This window comes from Aplysia californica, unplaced genomic scaffold (genome assembly GCF_000002075.1).
Source record: "Aplysia californica isolate F4 #8 unplaced genomic scaffold, AplCal3.0 scaffold00031, whole genome shotgun sequence".
NCBI lineage: Eukaryota > Metazoa > Mollusca > Gastropoda > Aplysiida > Aplysiidae > Aplysia > Aplysia californica.
In genome coordinates this window covers 1,367,538-1,384,597 of record NW_004797301.1, presented here as the reverse complement: position 1 = coordinate 1,384,597, position 17,060 = coordinate 1,367,538, and the positions used below count along the sequence as shown (strand labels likewise).

Below are 17,060 nucleotides of genomic sequence, written 5' to 3'. Positions count from 1 at the left end.
GGGGGGTCAGGGCTGATGTTCCACAGGATCATGTTTGTGTCCGAATAGTCAGTCATGTTCGTCAGTCTGGAGCCAAATAGTAGAAATTTAACTCTTTTTGATCGCATTTGGCCTGGAGAATTTCACTTGGCTCTCTGGCTCTTTTTTTGGCTCCAAACTCAAAATGTTCAAGAAGTAGGGGAAAGAAGAGGCGAGAAAAAAAGAGAAAAAGAAAGAATAAAGGGAAAAAAATGAAAGTGAAGAAAAGTGTTTGGATGACTTAATTATTAAACTACAGATTTCAACATAAGTTAAGGACCACCTTGACAGACAGCCCTGATTATTAAAAAATTGGGAAAAAAAGACAGCAAAGAATGTTTCAAAATTGTTTGCTCTGAAAGTGTTAACCCTATCCATATGCCCTGAGGTCATTTTGTACCCCCGGAGTTGTATTCTTCACATTTAAGAATACTTCTAGTGCAAAGATCTCTGAAACTTTTAGTATTTCTCAAAAAATCATTTTGCTATGCAAAGTGTACAGATCGGATTAATAAGTAAATTTCCTCTTTGGAAAGTGGTGGCACAGAGTTCCCAACGTCGTATGGATACAATAGTAAAACACGACGTACAGATAGGGTTAATGGGTTATTAATGCGTACTGCAAAGCTTCTTAAGGAGCAAAACCATCATGTGCAGCACAGAAATCCTCTTGGAATTTTCGCCAAATTTGCTGTTTTTTATCAACTTATAAGTTAAAGTTTCTGGGGCAAGTTATAAACGGACATTCGGTCTCGAAATGTGCTCACTTTGGTGGCAATAAAAACCGCCGTTTGCCAAAAACCCATATCACATCAGCATGCCACCGAGATGAAAGCTGAGAGACTTAGACGGGGCCAGAGCTATGGATTTGCTGTAGGATGGAGTTGGAGTCCAAGATGTTGCCAAAAGGCTTGCAGAGTCACACTTTGTGATTGTCTGCCTCAGGTAGAACCATCAAGCCACTGGATCAGTCCAAGAATGCCCACGTACAGGTCGACCCAAGAAGACTACTCAGAGTGTTTGCAAGTGGTCCTTAACTCATGTTGAAGTCTGTAGTTAACACAATTTAACGCCCTCGCCCATTTGGTCTGAATAGTTTACTTGCCAACGCCTACTCTAAACAGGCCTAGCACCCGAGCTTACTGATAAGGGCTTATGGCCCGATCGGTCAGTATGTAATAAAGCAGGCATTGTTTACAACCCTTCTTTCGTCTTGCAAGAGACTTGCCAGCGTTGGCAATTCTGACCTGGTGTGAAGTAAGACCCGTTTTTCCTAATTTCGGAATACTTTCTATCGGTGTGGGAGATCAAATTGAAAAAAAACAACAACAAAAAATGTTATAGCATAGAAGTAAACTAATTTGGCGGTCTTCAAAGATGCTAGACCTTCGGCTATTTCACTTTTCGAATCGAACCGAACTATGCCGGTCGTCATTTTGTTTTACCCGGAAGATCTCGCTAGATCTACTCCTTCTGTCTCTCTCTCTCTCTTTCAATACCCGCAGACAAAATTGCACGCTTTTAACACAAGAGCGCTCAAACATTTTTTAGACCACAGAATTCCATAAGTGTAGAATTCTGTGGTTTACGCACACTGGGAGAGAATAGCCAAAAGGCTCGCCCTCTCACCTCTGGTGAAAAGCCTACAACTGCGTTATTCTCACCCCGGGTGAGAATAGAGGTGGCCTGATCAACCCTCATCCTGCTGGGGCTAGGTTTATTTCGCCCAATACGCCTATTTCGACATCTCACCTTCGTTCCGGTCCCGTGTCAGTCCGGCCCCTGGCTCAGCGAAGGTGCACCGAGCATCATCCCCGTTCCACTCAGGTCCCGCGTCGGACCCGCATTCATGCAGCTCATGTGTGTGTGTGTGTGTCAGTCTGCTTGAATTTGTGTGCGTTTGTGGCCTACTTCTAGAACCGCCTGCGTTGGTTCGTAACCGAGGCATACGTCTCATTTAAAACACGCCAAGTTGGAAGCTCTAGATGTCCAATGAAATTAGAACAAATTGACCCTCTACAACATGCTAGAGGAGCTCGAAAGGATCAGGAAACAAGACTTCTATATATACAAAATCTTTCAACAAGATTTTTTATGAAATGATACTAGGCCTACCTTATAAAAAATAAACTTGTCTTGTTTGATAGTTTTGAATACCATTGTGCAGGTAAAAAGAACAATTTGAGTGCAAAACATTCAGAAATTGACCTACTATCCCATTTCGAACCTCAGATCATTCATAACAACAAGAGCGTCTAAAAAGGTTATTTGAATATGGGCGTAACTACTCGTAATGTCTTATCAGCTTATGAGAGGCGGTTATTCATGTGTGCGTAACACTTTATAAATAGAAAGCTATAAAAGATAGAGGGTTATTTTCATCATCCATTAACACACCCCCTCGGTACTAATGGCGAAAACACGTTCAAGACCCACTGGCTGTACACCAACAGTAACACACTGAGTGACCCCGGCGGCCTGCCCGGAATGTCCGACAAAATTGGTTGCTGATAATATTCGCATCTCAGCACAGACGCAGGATAAGGGTTAATAGGCCATAAAGCTACTGTAGACTAGATCTATAACAGAGCAAGTGGCTATTCTCCGGCATCGCGCCGGTGAATAAATCGGAAGCTATTTTCCAGCGTCACGCCGCCGGTCTATTACTAATAATTTGTCGGCGCAGATTTGTAATACCTCTCTCATCTGTTTGTCTTGGGAAAAAATTCCCATAACTTCACCACTTCGAGCCATTTCCATTGATACAGGCGATAGGTTTTCAGACACAAACTTCCACAATTCCTCCAATTTAGAATTTTGTTGGGTGCTAGAAGAAACGTGTTCACAACTATTGACGCGAGTTCATAAAAAAAAGAATGAGTATAAGAAGGAGTCACATTTTCACAGTTTACAAAAGGGAGATACAACAAGAAAGCACTGAAGTCGCGACATGTCAGTTAAATTGATAGAAAATTACAACAACAAGAAATAAGTTAACGAAGTGACTATTCGGACTCGAGTCCGAATATGAAAAAATGTTATTTGGACTCTGATTCTTGTCCAGCATGACATCACTTCCAACTTCCTGTGACTCGTGACTCCTGCTTCCTGTCCTGCCTCACTCGTGACTCGCCTCAGGCTGGGTAGAGACCGGGATCACTTCAGGCAAAATGGCGTTAAATTGTGCCGGAGCCGAGTTTTTATCTTATGATGAATTTGAGGCCGGCCTGAAAAGTTAGAGCGCTTCTAATAAATGTTTTGTTTGTTTGTTTAGTATAGGGTTTTACGGCGCTCGCAACTGCATAAGGTCATATGAGCGCGCGGGACACACCTAATACTTTTTCGTTGGTAGGAAATTTTGAATTTTGCCCGGGTGGCGGCCGAAGCCTACTCTTATCGATTTTAGACCACCAAGGGATCTTTAACGTGCGCAACTTGCACACGGGCCCTCCGAGATTTTTCGCCCTTGTCCGAGAAGGCTAGGTGTAGATCTTTCCTACCAGAAGATCAGGGGTGTGGCAGAAAGACAGCAGTTAGGAGGAGCCAAGGAGTAGCAGTAGAAAGGCTGCAGAAAGAGTCATGAGCCCAGAGGTGGGGGCAAAGGAGGTGAGGGGGTGGGGGCAGAAAGTGGAAATGAAAGCAGACAACAGAACATTGTAGAGATCAGGAAAGGATGTGAAAGGAAACAATTTTAGAGAAGAAAATTTTTTGGTCGCTACCCGGAATCGAACCTGGGACCTTTGAATAAGAGGCCAACACCTTAACCTCTAGGCCACGAGAGCCCCCCAATAAATGTTTATTTGTCAAGAGGTCATCAGAAGCAATTAAAGATGGCTCGTTAGAGTGTGTCGGGGTCGGATGGGCGGCCTGCACATGTGTGGCTGTGTGTGCGTGTCGGGAAAGGGGGGGGGGGGCGCTATCGTTTCGGGCGTTGAACGTCGCATACGCGTCAGTCCCCCCCCCCCCCCCCCCGGCAACTGATCATTATTACAATAATAAGCTAGTCTTGATGTAGATCTACGTAATGAATTGTGTGCTGGTCTATGGAATCAAAAGTTGCCGTATGCTCGGCTCTACACAGCAACACAACTTTTTCTTGGTAAACAATCGAAATGACACAGGTTTGTGTATTTTAACGAATTGGTCTTTTTTTTTTTTACACAGCTCACAATATGCAGGTGCCAGGAGATCTGCTAATCTTCAATTTTACCTTTTTCTACAACAAAGAAAGTGGGAAACATGGGGGGGGGTGGGGGGGGGTCGTATCAATGAGGCGGCGGGCATCGGATCAGCAGACAAGGTGTGGGTGAAACTAAAAAATGGCGGAAAATTGGAAGCACTGAACGTTAGATCTAAAGAACGAAGACACTTCCTTTTTTCCGGACCCGTGTCCGAATAACATTTTTTCTTATTCGGACTCGAGTCCGAATAATGACGGCCTGTATTAAACAGCAAGCTGGACAGGATTTTAGAAACAAAATCAATTTTTTTCGTTTAAATAAACAGAATCATTATTTTAAAATAAGCAAATGGACGATGGAAATAAACGAATAAAGTAATGTTAGACAATTACCATAGATAAAATATACAGAGTGTTTATAGATCTAGATCTAGATAGATCTAGATCTAGATCTAGATAGATCTAGATCTAGATCTAGATCTAGATCTAGATCTAGAATCTAGATCTAGATCTAGATTAGATCTAGATTTCTAGTTATATTTTGGCCCACAGCCACAGGGGCCAGGGGCATATAAAATCCCCTAGAATTAGAACATTTATTAATTGCCCACAAAATTGCGAGTTATCTCCCCTGTGTTTGACTTGCATAAAAAAAACAAAGCAAGCAACAACAAAAAATAACCCACAAGTACTTACAGTTAAGATTAAGAGCGAATTCTGAATTCTGACAGGATAGGAGGAATGTTGTTCCTGTCTGCATGCCGCCGTGCGTTTGTTTATGTGTTTGCATAAAAAGTTGGAACAGTGTTTTCTTCTGGAGCATGAGATATATAGGCTTCCATATATATAATATATATTATTTTTCCATTTATTTTCACAACAGTGTCTCTTTCTTTGCAGCCTGTTACTTTTTCACAATAAAACAAAATATAAAATTCAGTTAGGATGAAGTTCTCTCTTTTTATGTAACGCAAAGTTCTAGATCTAGACTAGATCTAGATCTAGATCTAGATTTAGAAGCAAATTATTTTCCTATGAAATATCATGTTCTTCTTTGGTTGGTATTTTTAATAACCCAGTCTTTCAATATGGCGACTACCATGAACAAGGCTGTCCTTGGATTGAGAGCGACAGGAATATTTCAAGGAAGATCTAATAAGTGTCTGACATGGAGCATTGCTCAAAGAAGTGTAAGTATGCACAGTGTTGGTAATTTTGGAATTGAGAAAAGGGAAACGATGACTAGATTCTAGATCTAGATCTAGATCTAGAAGTTCTAGAATCTAGATCTAGACTAGAAATCTAGATCTACTTGCGGCTATCTGCTGGTTCAGTTACTTCTGAAACAGTGCTGTAAATGGAAGTGGCTATTCTCATCCGGGGTGAGAATAGAAAAACGATCTACCTCTCACCCCGGGTGAGACTTGCCAGCGTAGGCTATTCTCACCCGGTGCAAAACAAGACCTGCTTTTCCTCATTTTGGAATACTGTCTATCGGTGTGGATGATCAAATTGATAAAAGCCTTAATTTGCCTTAAAAAGCCAAGAAAAAATTACGTTATAGCACAAAAGTAAGCTAATTTGATCGTCTTCAAAGGTGCTATGGCTATTTCACTGTTCGAATCGAGCCGAACTACGCGGGTCGCCATATTTTGTTTTCCCCGGAAGTTCTCGCAAGATCTACTCCTCCCCTCTCTCTCTCTCTCACTCTCTCTGTCTCTTTCTGAATACTGTCTATCGGTGTGGACGATCAAATTGACCAAAACAAAGTTAAAAAATGATGTTAAAACACAAAAGTAAAATAATTTGGTTGTCTACAAAGATGCTACGGCTATTTAACTTTTCGAATCGAGCCGAACTACGCGGGTCGCCATTTTGTTTTGACCGGAAGTTCTCGCGCTACTCCTCTCTCTCTCTCTTTCTCTCTTTCTCTCTCCACTGCCCACATACAAAATTGTACGCTTTAAGTAGGCTACAGTTGTAATGGAACGTTTGTTCACGGCACAGAATTCTACAATTTTTATGTTATCACAGTGTAGAATTCTGTGGTTTAGGGTGAACGCAAAATTTGTTGGCCTAGATCTAGGCTATAACGGTGAACGCGCACCGGGTGAGAATAGCCAAAAGACTAGCCTGCACTATTCTCATCCCGGGTGAGAATAGAGGTGGCCGCTGTAAATATAGAGCTCTAGAATCTAGATCTATATTAAGCTTAACGAAGTGACTATTTCTCCAGGAAGATTGAAGAATACCGAACCACTCGTACATTATTGCGCGAGAAAGTGGGGTAGGTGGGGGCGGGTGGTTGGGGTGGAGGAAGAGGGTTAAGGGGGGGTCTCCCCCCTGACCTGACAAAATTTTAATGAATAGATCTACCGGTCCGAGATTCTCCATTGAGAGATATTAAAAACGGGAAAATTATGAACTCCTAAGGTTGAGACATGGGCAAAGTCAGTCCGCTGGTCCGGTATTCTTCAATCTTACCATTTCTCCGAACGTTCGGAGAAATAGTGCCGATCTTTATTTCTCCGAAATGCGTGAAACTGAAAGAGAGGAACGACTCATGAGCCCTGGAGTGAATGGATCCTGTGTTTCTATTTTTGTATACTTTGAACTGTTACTGAATAAAGGCTGAAATAAAGCCCGAAAAACACACACACACTCCTCACTCTCCACTTACACACTTACTACATCACACACGCACATGCATACACACACACACACACAGGAGCAAATTTTTGGGTCAATGTCTATTTCAATTTTCAAGAACTAGTCTAGAGATTTTTAGATGAGTGTAAAAATGGGGAAAAAAAGGTTTCACAACAGAATGAAATCAAAATTAGTCGAACAGCCCATAAACAACCACAAAAATTAACAAATAAGGGTGTGTGTCCACCTGTCCGAAGAAGATTGGCTGTTTTAACCCTAAATGTGCGTAAATTTTTTTTTTAAGTACAGCCTGATATTACATGTAAATTATGGAATCACACACATTAAGGGGCCTGCCAGTGTCAGTATATGTAATCGGCTTTGGTGGAACGTACGCTCTAACATAACACATTTAAATCTATATATATACATGTATATATATATGTAGAATCTAATGAAGGTAGGAACATCAAATTAAATTACGTTAAACTATGCAACATTCCCCCCCCCCCCCCCCTTTTCCCCAACAAAAAAAATTGATAGAAAAACAACACATCAGAACAATAACAAGAAAAAAAATTATAAACACTAACAAAATAAAACACCACAAAGAGTCAAAGAGGGAAAAATAAAAGTAACTAACGTATTCAACAAATCAACGTGGTGACAACAAGTGAGAAAGAGACTAAGTGAAGCTAAATGAACTTTCTTTCGAAAGTAAAGAGGTTCGGTTTCTTTCTTTTTTTTTCTTTTTTTTTTTAATTTGACTTTTATTCCCCGACCACAAAAAGCCAAAAAATCGAGCCACGATTGATTGGTCGCGGCCGCGACAAACGCAGAAGCTAGTTCTTTGTGTTGTTATCAATAACCCTCCCTAGCTCTAGATCTAGACAGCACACGAGTGAACACAACACATTAAGTTTAAGAGCAGCACCCTTCATAGGCAACACGTCATATCTCTAGCGAAAAACTGTTTGGAACTGTAGCATTTCTTTACATAAATATTTACTGCGGACATTTTTTGGACCGATTGAACCATATTGTATACGAACAATCTTTGGTAGGCGTATACTCTATATAATTCCGAAATTTGCGGGAAAGGATGTGATTTCAGAGTGTTCTGAGAAATAGTGCCCAGCTTTATTTTCCCGAACGCTCGGAGAAATAGTGTCCAGCTTTACTTTGCCGAACGTTCGGAGAAATAGTGCCGGCCTAGCTTAATCGGAAGGACTTCCTTAATGAGCGACCATCCCAACAAATACAATAAAGAAGAGACCAAGATCTACCCCATACCCTAAACCCAACCCTTACCCCTTCCCTACACCTTAACCCTACCCCACACACTAACCCTCTATTATACCCTGGTTCATTTTGGTCGCTCGTTACGGAATTCCTCCCGCTTAATCTACCCCTCGCTGTTGGAAATTATGATGGCCGAATGGACAGCGTGTCTACATTTGAAATAATACAAATTTTATGAACGTGGGATCGAATCCCGATCTCGCAATGTTTGGTTTTTTCCCAAGCCTCCCTTCTCCTCCTCCCGACTGACCAACAATTTTTTTCCCATAATTATAATTTTTTGTTTTGGAGTGTCTACGTAAACGGTAACCTGGCACCTAGCCTCAGTGTCTACATACACAGTAACCAGCTACCGGGCTCGTAGTCTCAGTGTCACGTACACGGTAACCGGGCATGTAGCCTCAACATCTACGTAACCAGCAACCGGGCACGTAGTCTCTCTATCACGTACACGGAGAGTGAAAGTGAAAGAGAGAGAGGGGGGGGGAAGGGAGAGAGAGAGAGAGGGTGTGTGTGAGAGAGAGAGGAAGGGAGGGAGAGAGAGAATGAAAAAGGGAGAGAGAGAGAGAGTTGGAGGGAGAGAAAGAGAGAGAGTGTGTGTAAGAGAGGTATAATTTCAATTCGAGCTGTGTTTGTAACTTGGCTTATGATGTTATTTCTTATTTTATCACTGACCTAGTTCCGTTTAGTCTAGTTCTAGAGTGAGAGTAGCAATAATAGTTCTACCAATCCACCCCTTCCTTCTCGCTCATCGGGATCAGGTGCCTGACCAGGGACCATGATGCTGAAATGAGTGAGGAATTTGATCTGATGACTGATAAGTTGGAGAAACTGAGTCTCTTCTCTCCTCTTTCTTTCTCTTTCTCTCTCTTTTTCTCTCTCTCTCTCTCTCTGTCTCTCTCTCTGTCTCTCTCTCTCTCTCTCTCTCTCTCTCTCTCTCTCTCTCTCTCAACTGTGTGACAAAGAATTCTTTCTTAACATGACAAAATGACAATGATTATTAGCCTACATGATTTGGGATGACTGTTCCATAGCTAAACTATTTTTACAGGCTTAAACTAGCAGGATGTGTATGTGTGTGTTTGTTCAATCTGAATTATTTTTACAGGCTTCATGGACAAAGTTTTTCAGGGGCTCAAAGTCAAAAGATGATGATGAGGACAAGGAGGTGTTGGAGGTGAAGCCTAGGAAGGTCTCATTGGCCGATGGGCCTACTACTGCAGCCAGATTGGGTTCTCTGGAAAAAAAAATGTAAGCTAATGTCATGACTGCCCATAATTACATTACAAATTTTTGGCAGAATCCTTACATCTTTTATTCCATTTTACAAAAATACAATTGTAATACCCCAAATAAATTATGATTTTTTTAAAGTTTCAGTTTCCCCAACCTTCCCAATGTATAGGAGAGAAAAACTACCAGATCTTGACAGTCTACGTCACATGCAGTTCTCCGATTTCACTTTTTTAATGAACGCATGATTTCAACATGATGCCACACATAACTTCAGTTATGTAAGCCTATATAAATGCAAGCACTATTTTTTATTATAATTATTGCCCATGCGTTTAATTATTAATTATGTCTTTTCAACCTTCTTGAAACTAAGTTAAAATACTAGAGAAAGGCAGATAAAGACGAGGAGAAAAAAAAACTTTACTGGAAAAGAAAGTAGCAAAACCGCAACTAGTAAATTGGTAGTGGGCAATCTACATGTAATAAAATAAAAGTGATCTCATTGGGTAATCATTTAATACAGTATTTGTAAACTTGTTCCCCCGTCTATAACAAGATTCAGTTATAACAGGGACTTAACGTCAGTCCTGGTGGTCCTGTTATTGGGGTGAATGGGGGGGGGGGGGGGGGCGCACTGCGATTAGACTGTCAAAAACAACCTCCTGACTAAAACTGACACTTTTCTCCTCGGCAATGGGTGGCTGTCTTGGACAATATTGACTGTATTTATGCTGCTACAAAGACCAACTTGTTATTTCACCGGATCTGTTGTATTCACATTATGCATGTGTGTTCAAATGATAAATTGAATGTCTTATTATTTTTTTTAGCTTGGAGGCCAGCTTCCACTAGTAGATCTAGTTTTCATGAAAATTTAAGGCTAATATAATATATATGATTTTTTGTCAAATATAATTGAGATCAATAATAATCATTCTTACATGGATGGTTGGAGTCAAGAGCCGCTGGTAGATTCTACTTTTTTCTTTTCCCTTTGTCTGTCATACTTTGTCCCATGCTAAATGATCATTATCAAGTGAATTTCAATATACACGCTTCTCTTTACTCAAACTGAAAGTCACACCCAGACAATGTCTTTATTTTTTCCAGTGGTGTGGTTTCAGTGCGTGGTTACAGTCCACCCCAAGAAGTGGAGGGGAAAATCCTGTCTACAGCGAAGAGCCTAGTTGGTTCAGATGTTTCCACAGACTTCAGACTCGATGACAGGATGCTCAGGTTTAAAGTATGTCTGTCCTCACATTTGTCATTTTTTTCAAAATTTTTGTTTTTGTCTATGATGACTATGGTCTCATTTAAAGTTATCATTGCTGTTCATGTCTAACTGCATCCACCAAATTAGGTGAGACTCTTTTTTTTGGTCTCAAGATATTCACGGCAGTAACTGCAAATGGAGTGATTACTGTAGTATGCAAAAAGAATGCTCTACTCAAAAAATTTTAGCAATTCTGGTTTTATGATTGAAAGAAGCAGACCTGACGTTTTTTGGCGGGGGTTTGTTCCACTAATCTGAAAATCAATGTTCGCGCACATACATGGTTTGAGTCGGACATGGATGAAATATTATCCTCACATTTGTTTTGGGACTATCAGATTTTCTTCAGCTTACCCTGGGTTTGGGTTTAGACAGGTTCCTTCTCAAGTGAAAGAGAAAAAAATTGGCATTTTATTTTCTTCCGGCTTACTAGTAGGCCTACTGCTATTTTAGTTTTAGGATAACTGTCTTCGTTTAAGCAGTCTCCTGAGTGGTTAAAAAAATACATTCAGTTTCTAGTAACATTTCCAAGCCTCGTCAAAATAAAAACATAAATAAAGGGAGTTAAGCTCAACTTTAAAATACACGCCCTAAATTTCTGTTTAGATGTTTCAAAGTGCATTTTTCTGAAAATTTGTTTCAGTTCTCATCTGTGGTTATTTTCGTTGTAATGCTGATAGTCAGCAATGTTTAACCCTATCCGTACGTCATATTTTACTATCATATCCATACGTGGGGAACTTTGCCACCACTTTCCAAAGAGAAAATTTACTCGTCAATCCGATCCGTACGCTTTGCATATCATCAAAATGATTGCAAAGAGATCTTCGTGCTAGAAGTATTCTTAAATGAAAAGAATACAACCCCGCTGGTACAAAATGATCCCAGGGCATACGGATAGGGTTAAACATGCTTTAACTTAAAATCCTTTTTTTTTTCTCCCCCTGGCTGCTGACTTGACTGATTTTTTTTTTTTTTAGTAGAGGGTTTTACGGCGCTCGCAACTGCATAATGAGCGCCAAGGGGTGGGTGTCAACAGAGAAGTCTTTACAGGGAATCAGACTTAGACTGCTCACCTCTCTAGCTTCAACAGCACAAGGTCTGCTTCGACTATCAAGGCACCCGAAAATAGCAGGTCACAAGAGAGTGACAAACATACAAAAGAAGTAGAGGAAAATAATTCCCTTTTGTAGATCAGGCACAGTTATGAGCGTGACATGAGTCAGCCCATTTACAATTCTACTATGCTTGAACGAGAAATGTCCCCCCTTTGGGAATGGCCTAAAGACACTTCAGTCAGTGGCACTGCCCCAGGGGGTAGGACTTGGCTGATGTTGGAATTTGACTTCTCACTTCCCGACAAATGCTTTGTACGGTATACTCTGTCTTCTTTTGTTCCAGTTGCTTACATCACTGATGCAAGAATTTGACCCCGCAATTCCTTACATTTTGTCATTCTTTTTTTCTCCATTTTACCTGCTTCATACATTCAAGAATCTGACCACTTGATTCTCAATAGTAGTTTTTAAAGTACTTTTAATTCTTTTTTTTTTTTTTTTTTTCAGCTGCTGACATCACTGATGCAAGAATTTGACCACTCCATCCCCAACACGGAGCTGACTGCCATGAGCACCCTGTCAGACGTCATCACCTTCTTCTCTACCCCGGTGCGGGATCGGTCATCATATGAGGATATGTCCACTCTCAACCTGCCTAAAAACCTTCACATTCAGCTAGAGCCTCTCAGATTCAGCGCCGATAGCGATACTTTCTTTGATGGCAAAACTGCTTTCCCGGACCGTCCGACAGTCGTGAGTAGCCTGAAGTACAGTCGCAAGTTTAAGGGCAATGAAGGAGAGTCTCGGAACCAGCCCAGTCTAACAAATTTTGAGAAGGAAAAAATGTTGCAGGAGGATAGAGAGATAAGGAGGAGGGATATTCTTCCGTCTGAAGGGAGAAAAAGAAGGCCGAATACACATCGGCAGATTGAGACGGAAGTGCCGTTTATTTAGGATTTTTTTGTTGTTGATTTGTATTTTAGATGGCCTCGTGTGATATGTTTCATCTGCTGAGTACCTGGTGTGGAAGTGAGGATTTTTTTAAGAAATGTGTTTTTTTTAAACTATGTACCGAGTTAGAAGGACAGTTTTGTCTGTGAATGTTGAAAATGTAAGTGGGTGTGAACAAATGAAAGAATAAATACGTAGTACATTTTGTGATTTTGTTTGTTGTTTTATGTCGGAAGGTTTCGTACATGATGTCCCCAAATACTTTTTGTTGCAGGATTTATTAATTACAAGTGAAAATGAAAGCTAAAGAATTTATTACATGAGTTGTGGTGGTAGGGTAGATCATCATTTATCCTATGAGTGAAATTTGCCAAGTTGTAATCTCTTTCTACGAGTGATTACAACTGGCAATTTCACATGTAGGATAAATCATGGTCTACCACCATAACAAGTGTAATAAATTTTTTATACCATACTGATATCTGCTGGCGAGATACATCCGTACCAACAAAGTTAAAATGACCAGCCAATTGGACAAGAGGATTCATTCAAGAGCCTCACACGAAAACAAAATTTTCATGCCCGTCAAAGTCAGAGTGAAGACTGGAAAAAATCTGGATTGTTTTCCTTTATCATGCTATCCGTATGTTAGATCTGCATGTTTGCCGACAATCGTCTGAAATCCTACAATCGCGACCCGACCCGCGAGCCGGCCGATACTATCGCTAGGCCTACCTGTATAGGTCAATGTGCGAGGCCTGGCTGACTGCCAGAGCCCCCTTTTTCTCCCGTCGGCTTTGTCGGCACTTTCGTTTTCGTGCCGACTGCCGACGTGGGCATTTCCGACATAATTGTCGGAACCTGAGTAGAAATACGAATACGAAAAAGGACGACGACCTAAATTAATCTATCTACTTTCAGTTTCGTGCTAGAGCGGCCATTTTGAATTTCGTTTGTTGACTGTTCATGTGGATTCATTCTTAGATTGAGTCCGACTTGCTTGTTCTAGATCTAGATCTAGATTTATAGATCATAATAGACCTCAATGGAGGATTCATATTCCAATTCTATTGTGTCAAACCCTATTATAGGTTGTGCTGTAATATTAATGCTGGTAAAAAGCATTTCATCAGGTGCGTGAACTAGACATAGAAATCTAGATCTATTTATTTAGAATCATAGACTCAGCTAAGTCCCTCTCTCTGTTCGAGTGTTCGGAGTCGGATGCGGATTTCTCGTTTAAGTCCTCCTATTCCTATTCACTTGTTCTTCTAGATCTAGACTCTAGATTTATTTAGAATCTAGATTACTAGATCTATATATGGAGGATTCATATTCCAATTCTATTGTGTTATTGTCTCCCTCCACGAAATAAACCCCAAATAAAACAATAATAACATAAGCATAGGCAAAGTTAGCAGAAAACGTACGATTCAAAAGTTGAAAAATTAAGAAACTGCATTTATATGACATGTTGTCGGAGAATAGAGATTCTATCACTTTGATTTCAAATTTTGCAACCAAAACAAACCAAAGGCGAGAAGTAGTTTGCAAGGATAGAGTGTTTGGACTGGCTAGCATTGCATTAAAATACATTGCCGCACTCAGTCGTAATCCCGGTTCACTTTGGTGCGCACCATTCGATGCTATTTGGAACAAAATTAAGGGCAGTGTAGAGAGTTGTGCCTTCTCTCTACTAGATCTAATAGGGACAGTCAGTGGGAGACTGGTGTTTGACACTTCATTTAGGCGCCTAGGGTGAGTGCGCTTTGCAATGAAGTTTTTAGGGAGAAAGAGCGGCTACTATAACAGTGCACGATCTGGGAAATATTATGATTCAAGACTATACTACTACTTTGTTTACTGAAGGTTGGAAGACAAATATACTGTGCAGAGTAATTTATGAAAATTTTTATATTTCACGTGTAGAAATATGAGGATTTATTTTAGGGAGTGCTTATTTCTGTCCCCGTAGAATTATGCGAATTTAGATGGCCAAATTATGCAAAAAAAAGCCAAATTATGCAAAAATTATGCAAGTTACTGTAACAGTAACACCTTTCGCGACATGTTTTGCACTTTTTCAACACAAATTTTCATGACTTTTATGGGGTTTTTTGGGGGTTTTTTTATAGTAGAGTGTTTTACGGCGCTCGCAACTGCATAGGTCATATGAGCGCGCGGGACACACCTAATATTTTCAGTTGGTGGGAAATTTTGAATTTTTACCCGGGTGGCGGCCGAAGCCTACTCTTATCGATTTTAGACCACCAAGGGATCTTTAACGTGCGCAATTTGCACACGGGCCCTTCGAGATTTTTCACCCTTGTCCGAGAAGGCTAGATGTAGATCTTTCCTACCAGAAGATCAGGGGTGTGGCTGAAAGACTGCAGTAAGAAGAAGCGAAGGAGTAGCAGTAGAAAGGCTGCAGAAAGAATCAGGAGCCCAGAGGAAGGGGCAAAGGAGGTGACGGGGTGAGGGCAGAAAGTGGAGACCAAAGCAGACGACAGAACATTGCTAGAGAGCAGGAAATGAGGTGAAAGGAGACAAATTTAGAGAAGAAACTTTTTCGATCGCTACCCGGATTCGAACCCGGGACCTTTTGAGTGAGAGGCCAACAGCTTAACCTCTAGGCCACGAGAGCCCCCTTTTATGTTTAAAGTACAGAAAAATTTAAAACAGAACATATCAGTATCAGTAATTTGTAGCGTATTTGGAAAGAAAACAATACACATCTCTGTTTAAAAAAAAAAACAACTAAAAAATATAATCTCTATAACTTTCAGATCTAGATTTCTAGATCTAGATCTAGATCTGGGAAAGAAAAATGTAAAAAAAAAAAAATTTTTAAAGGGACATCTGGACCTCTGATGCTGGCACATTACTAAAACCAGGAACACCTGTCATACATGAAACATCAGCAGACATGAGAACAACAACTTTTGATGGATTGAAAAATTGAACATGCTCAAGGAACAAAATCCCAAAATATAACCAAGATCTTCTACCAAGAGAAATAACCAACTTTTCACTTAAATAAGACTTATTACGGTGATTATTTCCCTTTAGTCACATGGCGAGGCGTTAATTAATAAAATTAATTGTTTTGTTTTTTTAAAAAGGGGGAAAAACGCGGGGAATCCAAAATTATGCAAATGTGCAGAATTACGCGAAAAAAACGCGGCCGCACAATCGCATAATCCTACGGGGACAGTTATTTAGGCCACCAAAAGTGCAAGATAGTTTTTTTTTCATAGTCGGGTTGTTAAAAAATAAAAAGCTCTATTCAATGCACAATTAATATTGGATTGGCTATTCTTACGATGCAAAGGCCTGTTTATTTTTAATGTGCACGAGCCAAGCGCTTCGTCGTCACACGCAAAAGACCTCAGTTCGATTCCCGTATGGGGAGAAATTTTTAATGAGAACCTCCGTCTTTCTGCTGGGGCGTTGTTCCCTCTCAGCCCAGGTTGGCCCTGACATTGGGTTGAAGTCGGCCTAGCCCGTCTCTTAAATGTTCTGTATTGTGTCATTGTGAGTGTAACACATCTACAAAATAGGTTTTATATACGATACAAAAGCCAATTACAACGACCCCTGGAGTTTTCCATTCTGTCTAGGGTAATCTAAGTCTACTTATTCTTATTACTACCAGAAACCTAGGTCTCTGTTACTACAATACCACGCTCCATCTCACTTATCCACTCGCTTAGCTGATCAACGGCGGGAAATTAATAATAACTTATGCAGTTTTTGGGACACATAAATCTGGCCCCGCGGAAAATTGCATTTTTGAAACAGAAATATAGCAAAAAATTGTCTTAGACGGCCTCCTCAGTCCTTCCATTACGTTTTGTCATAAATTGTGCATTGGCCCCTGGCGTTGTGGGCGAGCCGTCATAATCCAATCACTTATCGTTGTTGTTATGTAGTCCCTCCAACCGATCATGTTGCGTAGGCCCCTCCCACTAGCTGTTGACTAATAGGTACCAATTTTCAGCTGCTGGTGAGGTAAGCATGTGATCCTTCATACTGTCCCCGTAGGACATTTGCATAATTTGGGATTATCCGCGTTTTTTCACGTTTTTTTCCACAAAACAATTAATTAACGCCTCGACATGTGACTAAAGGGACGTAATCACCGTAATAAGTCTCATTTAAGTGAAAAGTTGGTTATTTCCCTTGTTAGATCTTGATTTTGGGTTGTGATTTTGTTCCTTGAGCATGTTCAATTTTTCAATCCATCAAAAGTTGTTGTTCTCATTCTGCTGATATTTCATGTTTAACAGGTGTCCCTGGTTTTAGTAATGTGCCAGCATCAGAGGTCCAGATGTCCTTTCTTTAAAAACTTTTTTCTTTCCTCTATAGATCTAGATCTACAGCTGAAAGTTAC

At 40.5% G+C, this 17,060-nt stretch overlaps 2 protein-coding genes across 4 annotated transcripts in view; one reads left to right on the top strand and one right to left on the bottom strand.

Annotated features, from left to right (window-relative positions):
- The window catches only part of LOC101855927 (tubulin delta chain), a 36,665-nt gene extending 31,679 nt beyond the window's left edge, over positions 1 to 4,986 (bottom strand). The window contains exon 1 of one of the 3 annotated variants that reach the window (XM_035973802.1): positions 4,895 to 4,986. The gene's annotated coding sequence lies outside the window, so the exon portion shown is untranslated. Of the gene's footprint in view, positions 1 to 1,770; positions 1,925 to 4,591; positions 4,665 to 4,894 lie in introns of those variants that run through there. The other 2 variants (XM_005091519.2, XM_005091520.3) reach the window with 2 other exon arrangements.
- Positions 4,987 to 5,269: 283 nt separating this feature from the next.
- Positions 5,270 to 12,872, top strand: LOC101855702 (39S ribosomal protein L50, mitochondrial). Its single transcript, XM_005091518.3, has 4 exons — positions 5,270 to 5,388; positions 9,258 to 9,400; positions 10,496 to 10,628; positions 12,224 to 12,872. The coding sequence occupies exons 1-4, from the start codon at positions 5,287 to 5,289 to the stop codon at positions 12,668 to 12,670; spliced, it is 825 nt and encodes a 274-aa protein (XP_005091575.1). The 5' UTR covers positions 5,270 to 5,286; the 3' UTR covers positions 12,671 to 12,872.
- Positions 12,873 to 17,060: the final 4,188 nt, after the last annotated feature.

Excerpts from the sequence above, each read along its gene's own strand:
- LOC101855702 (XM_005091518.3), top strand. The coding sequence starts at position 5,287 with ATGGCGACTACCATGAACAAGGCTGTCCTTGGATTGAGAGCGACAGGA. Across the intron at positions 9,401-10,495 it reads GGTTCTCTGGAAAAAAAAAT|TGGTGTGGTTTCAGTGCGTG; the intron begins GTAAGCTAATGT and ends TATTTTTTCCAG. Across the intron at positions 10,629-12,223 it reads ACAGGATGCTCAGGTTTAAA|CTGCTGACATCACTGATGCA; the intron begins GTATGTCTGTCC and ends TTTTTTTTTCAG.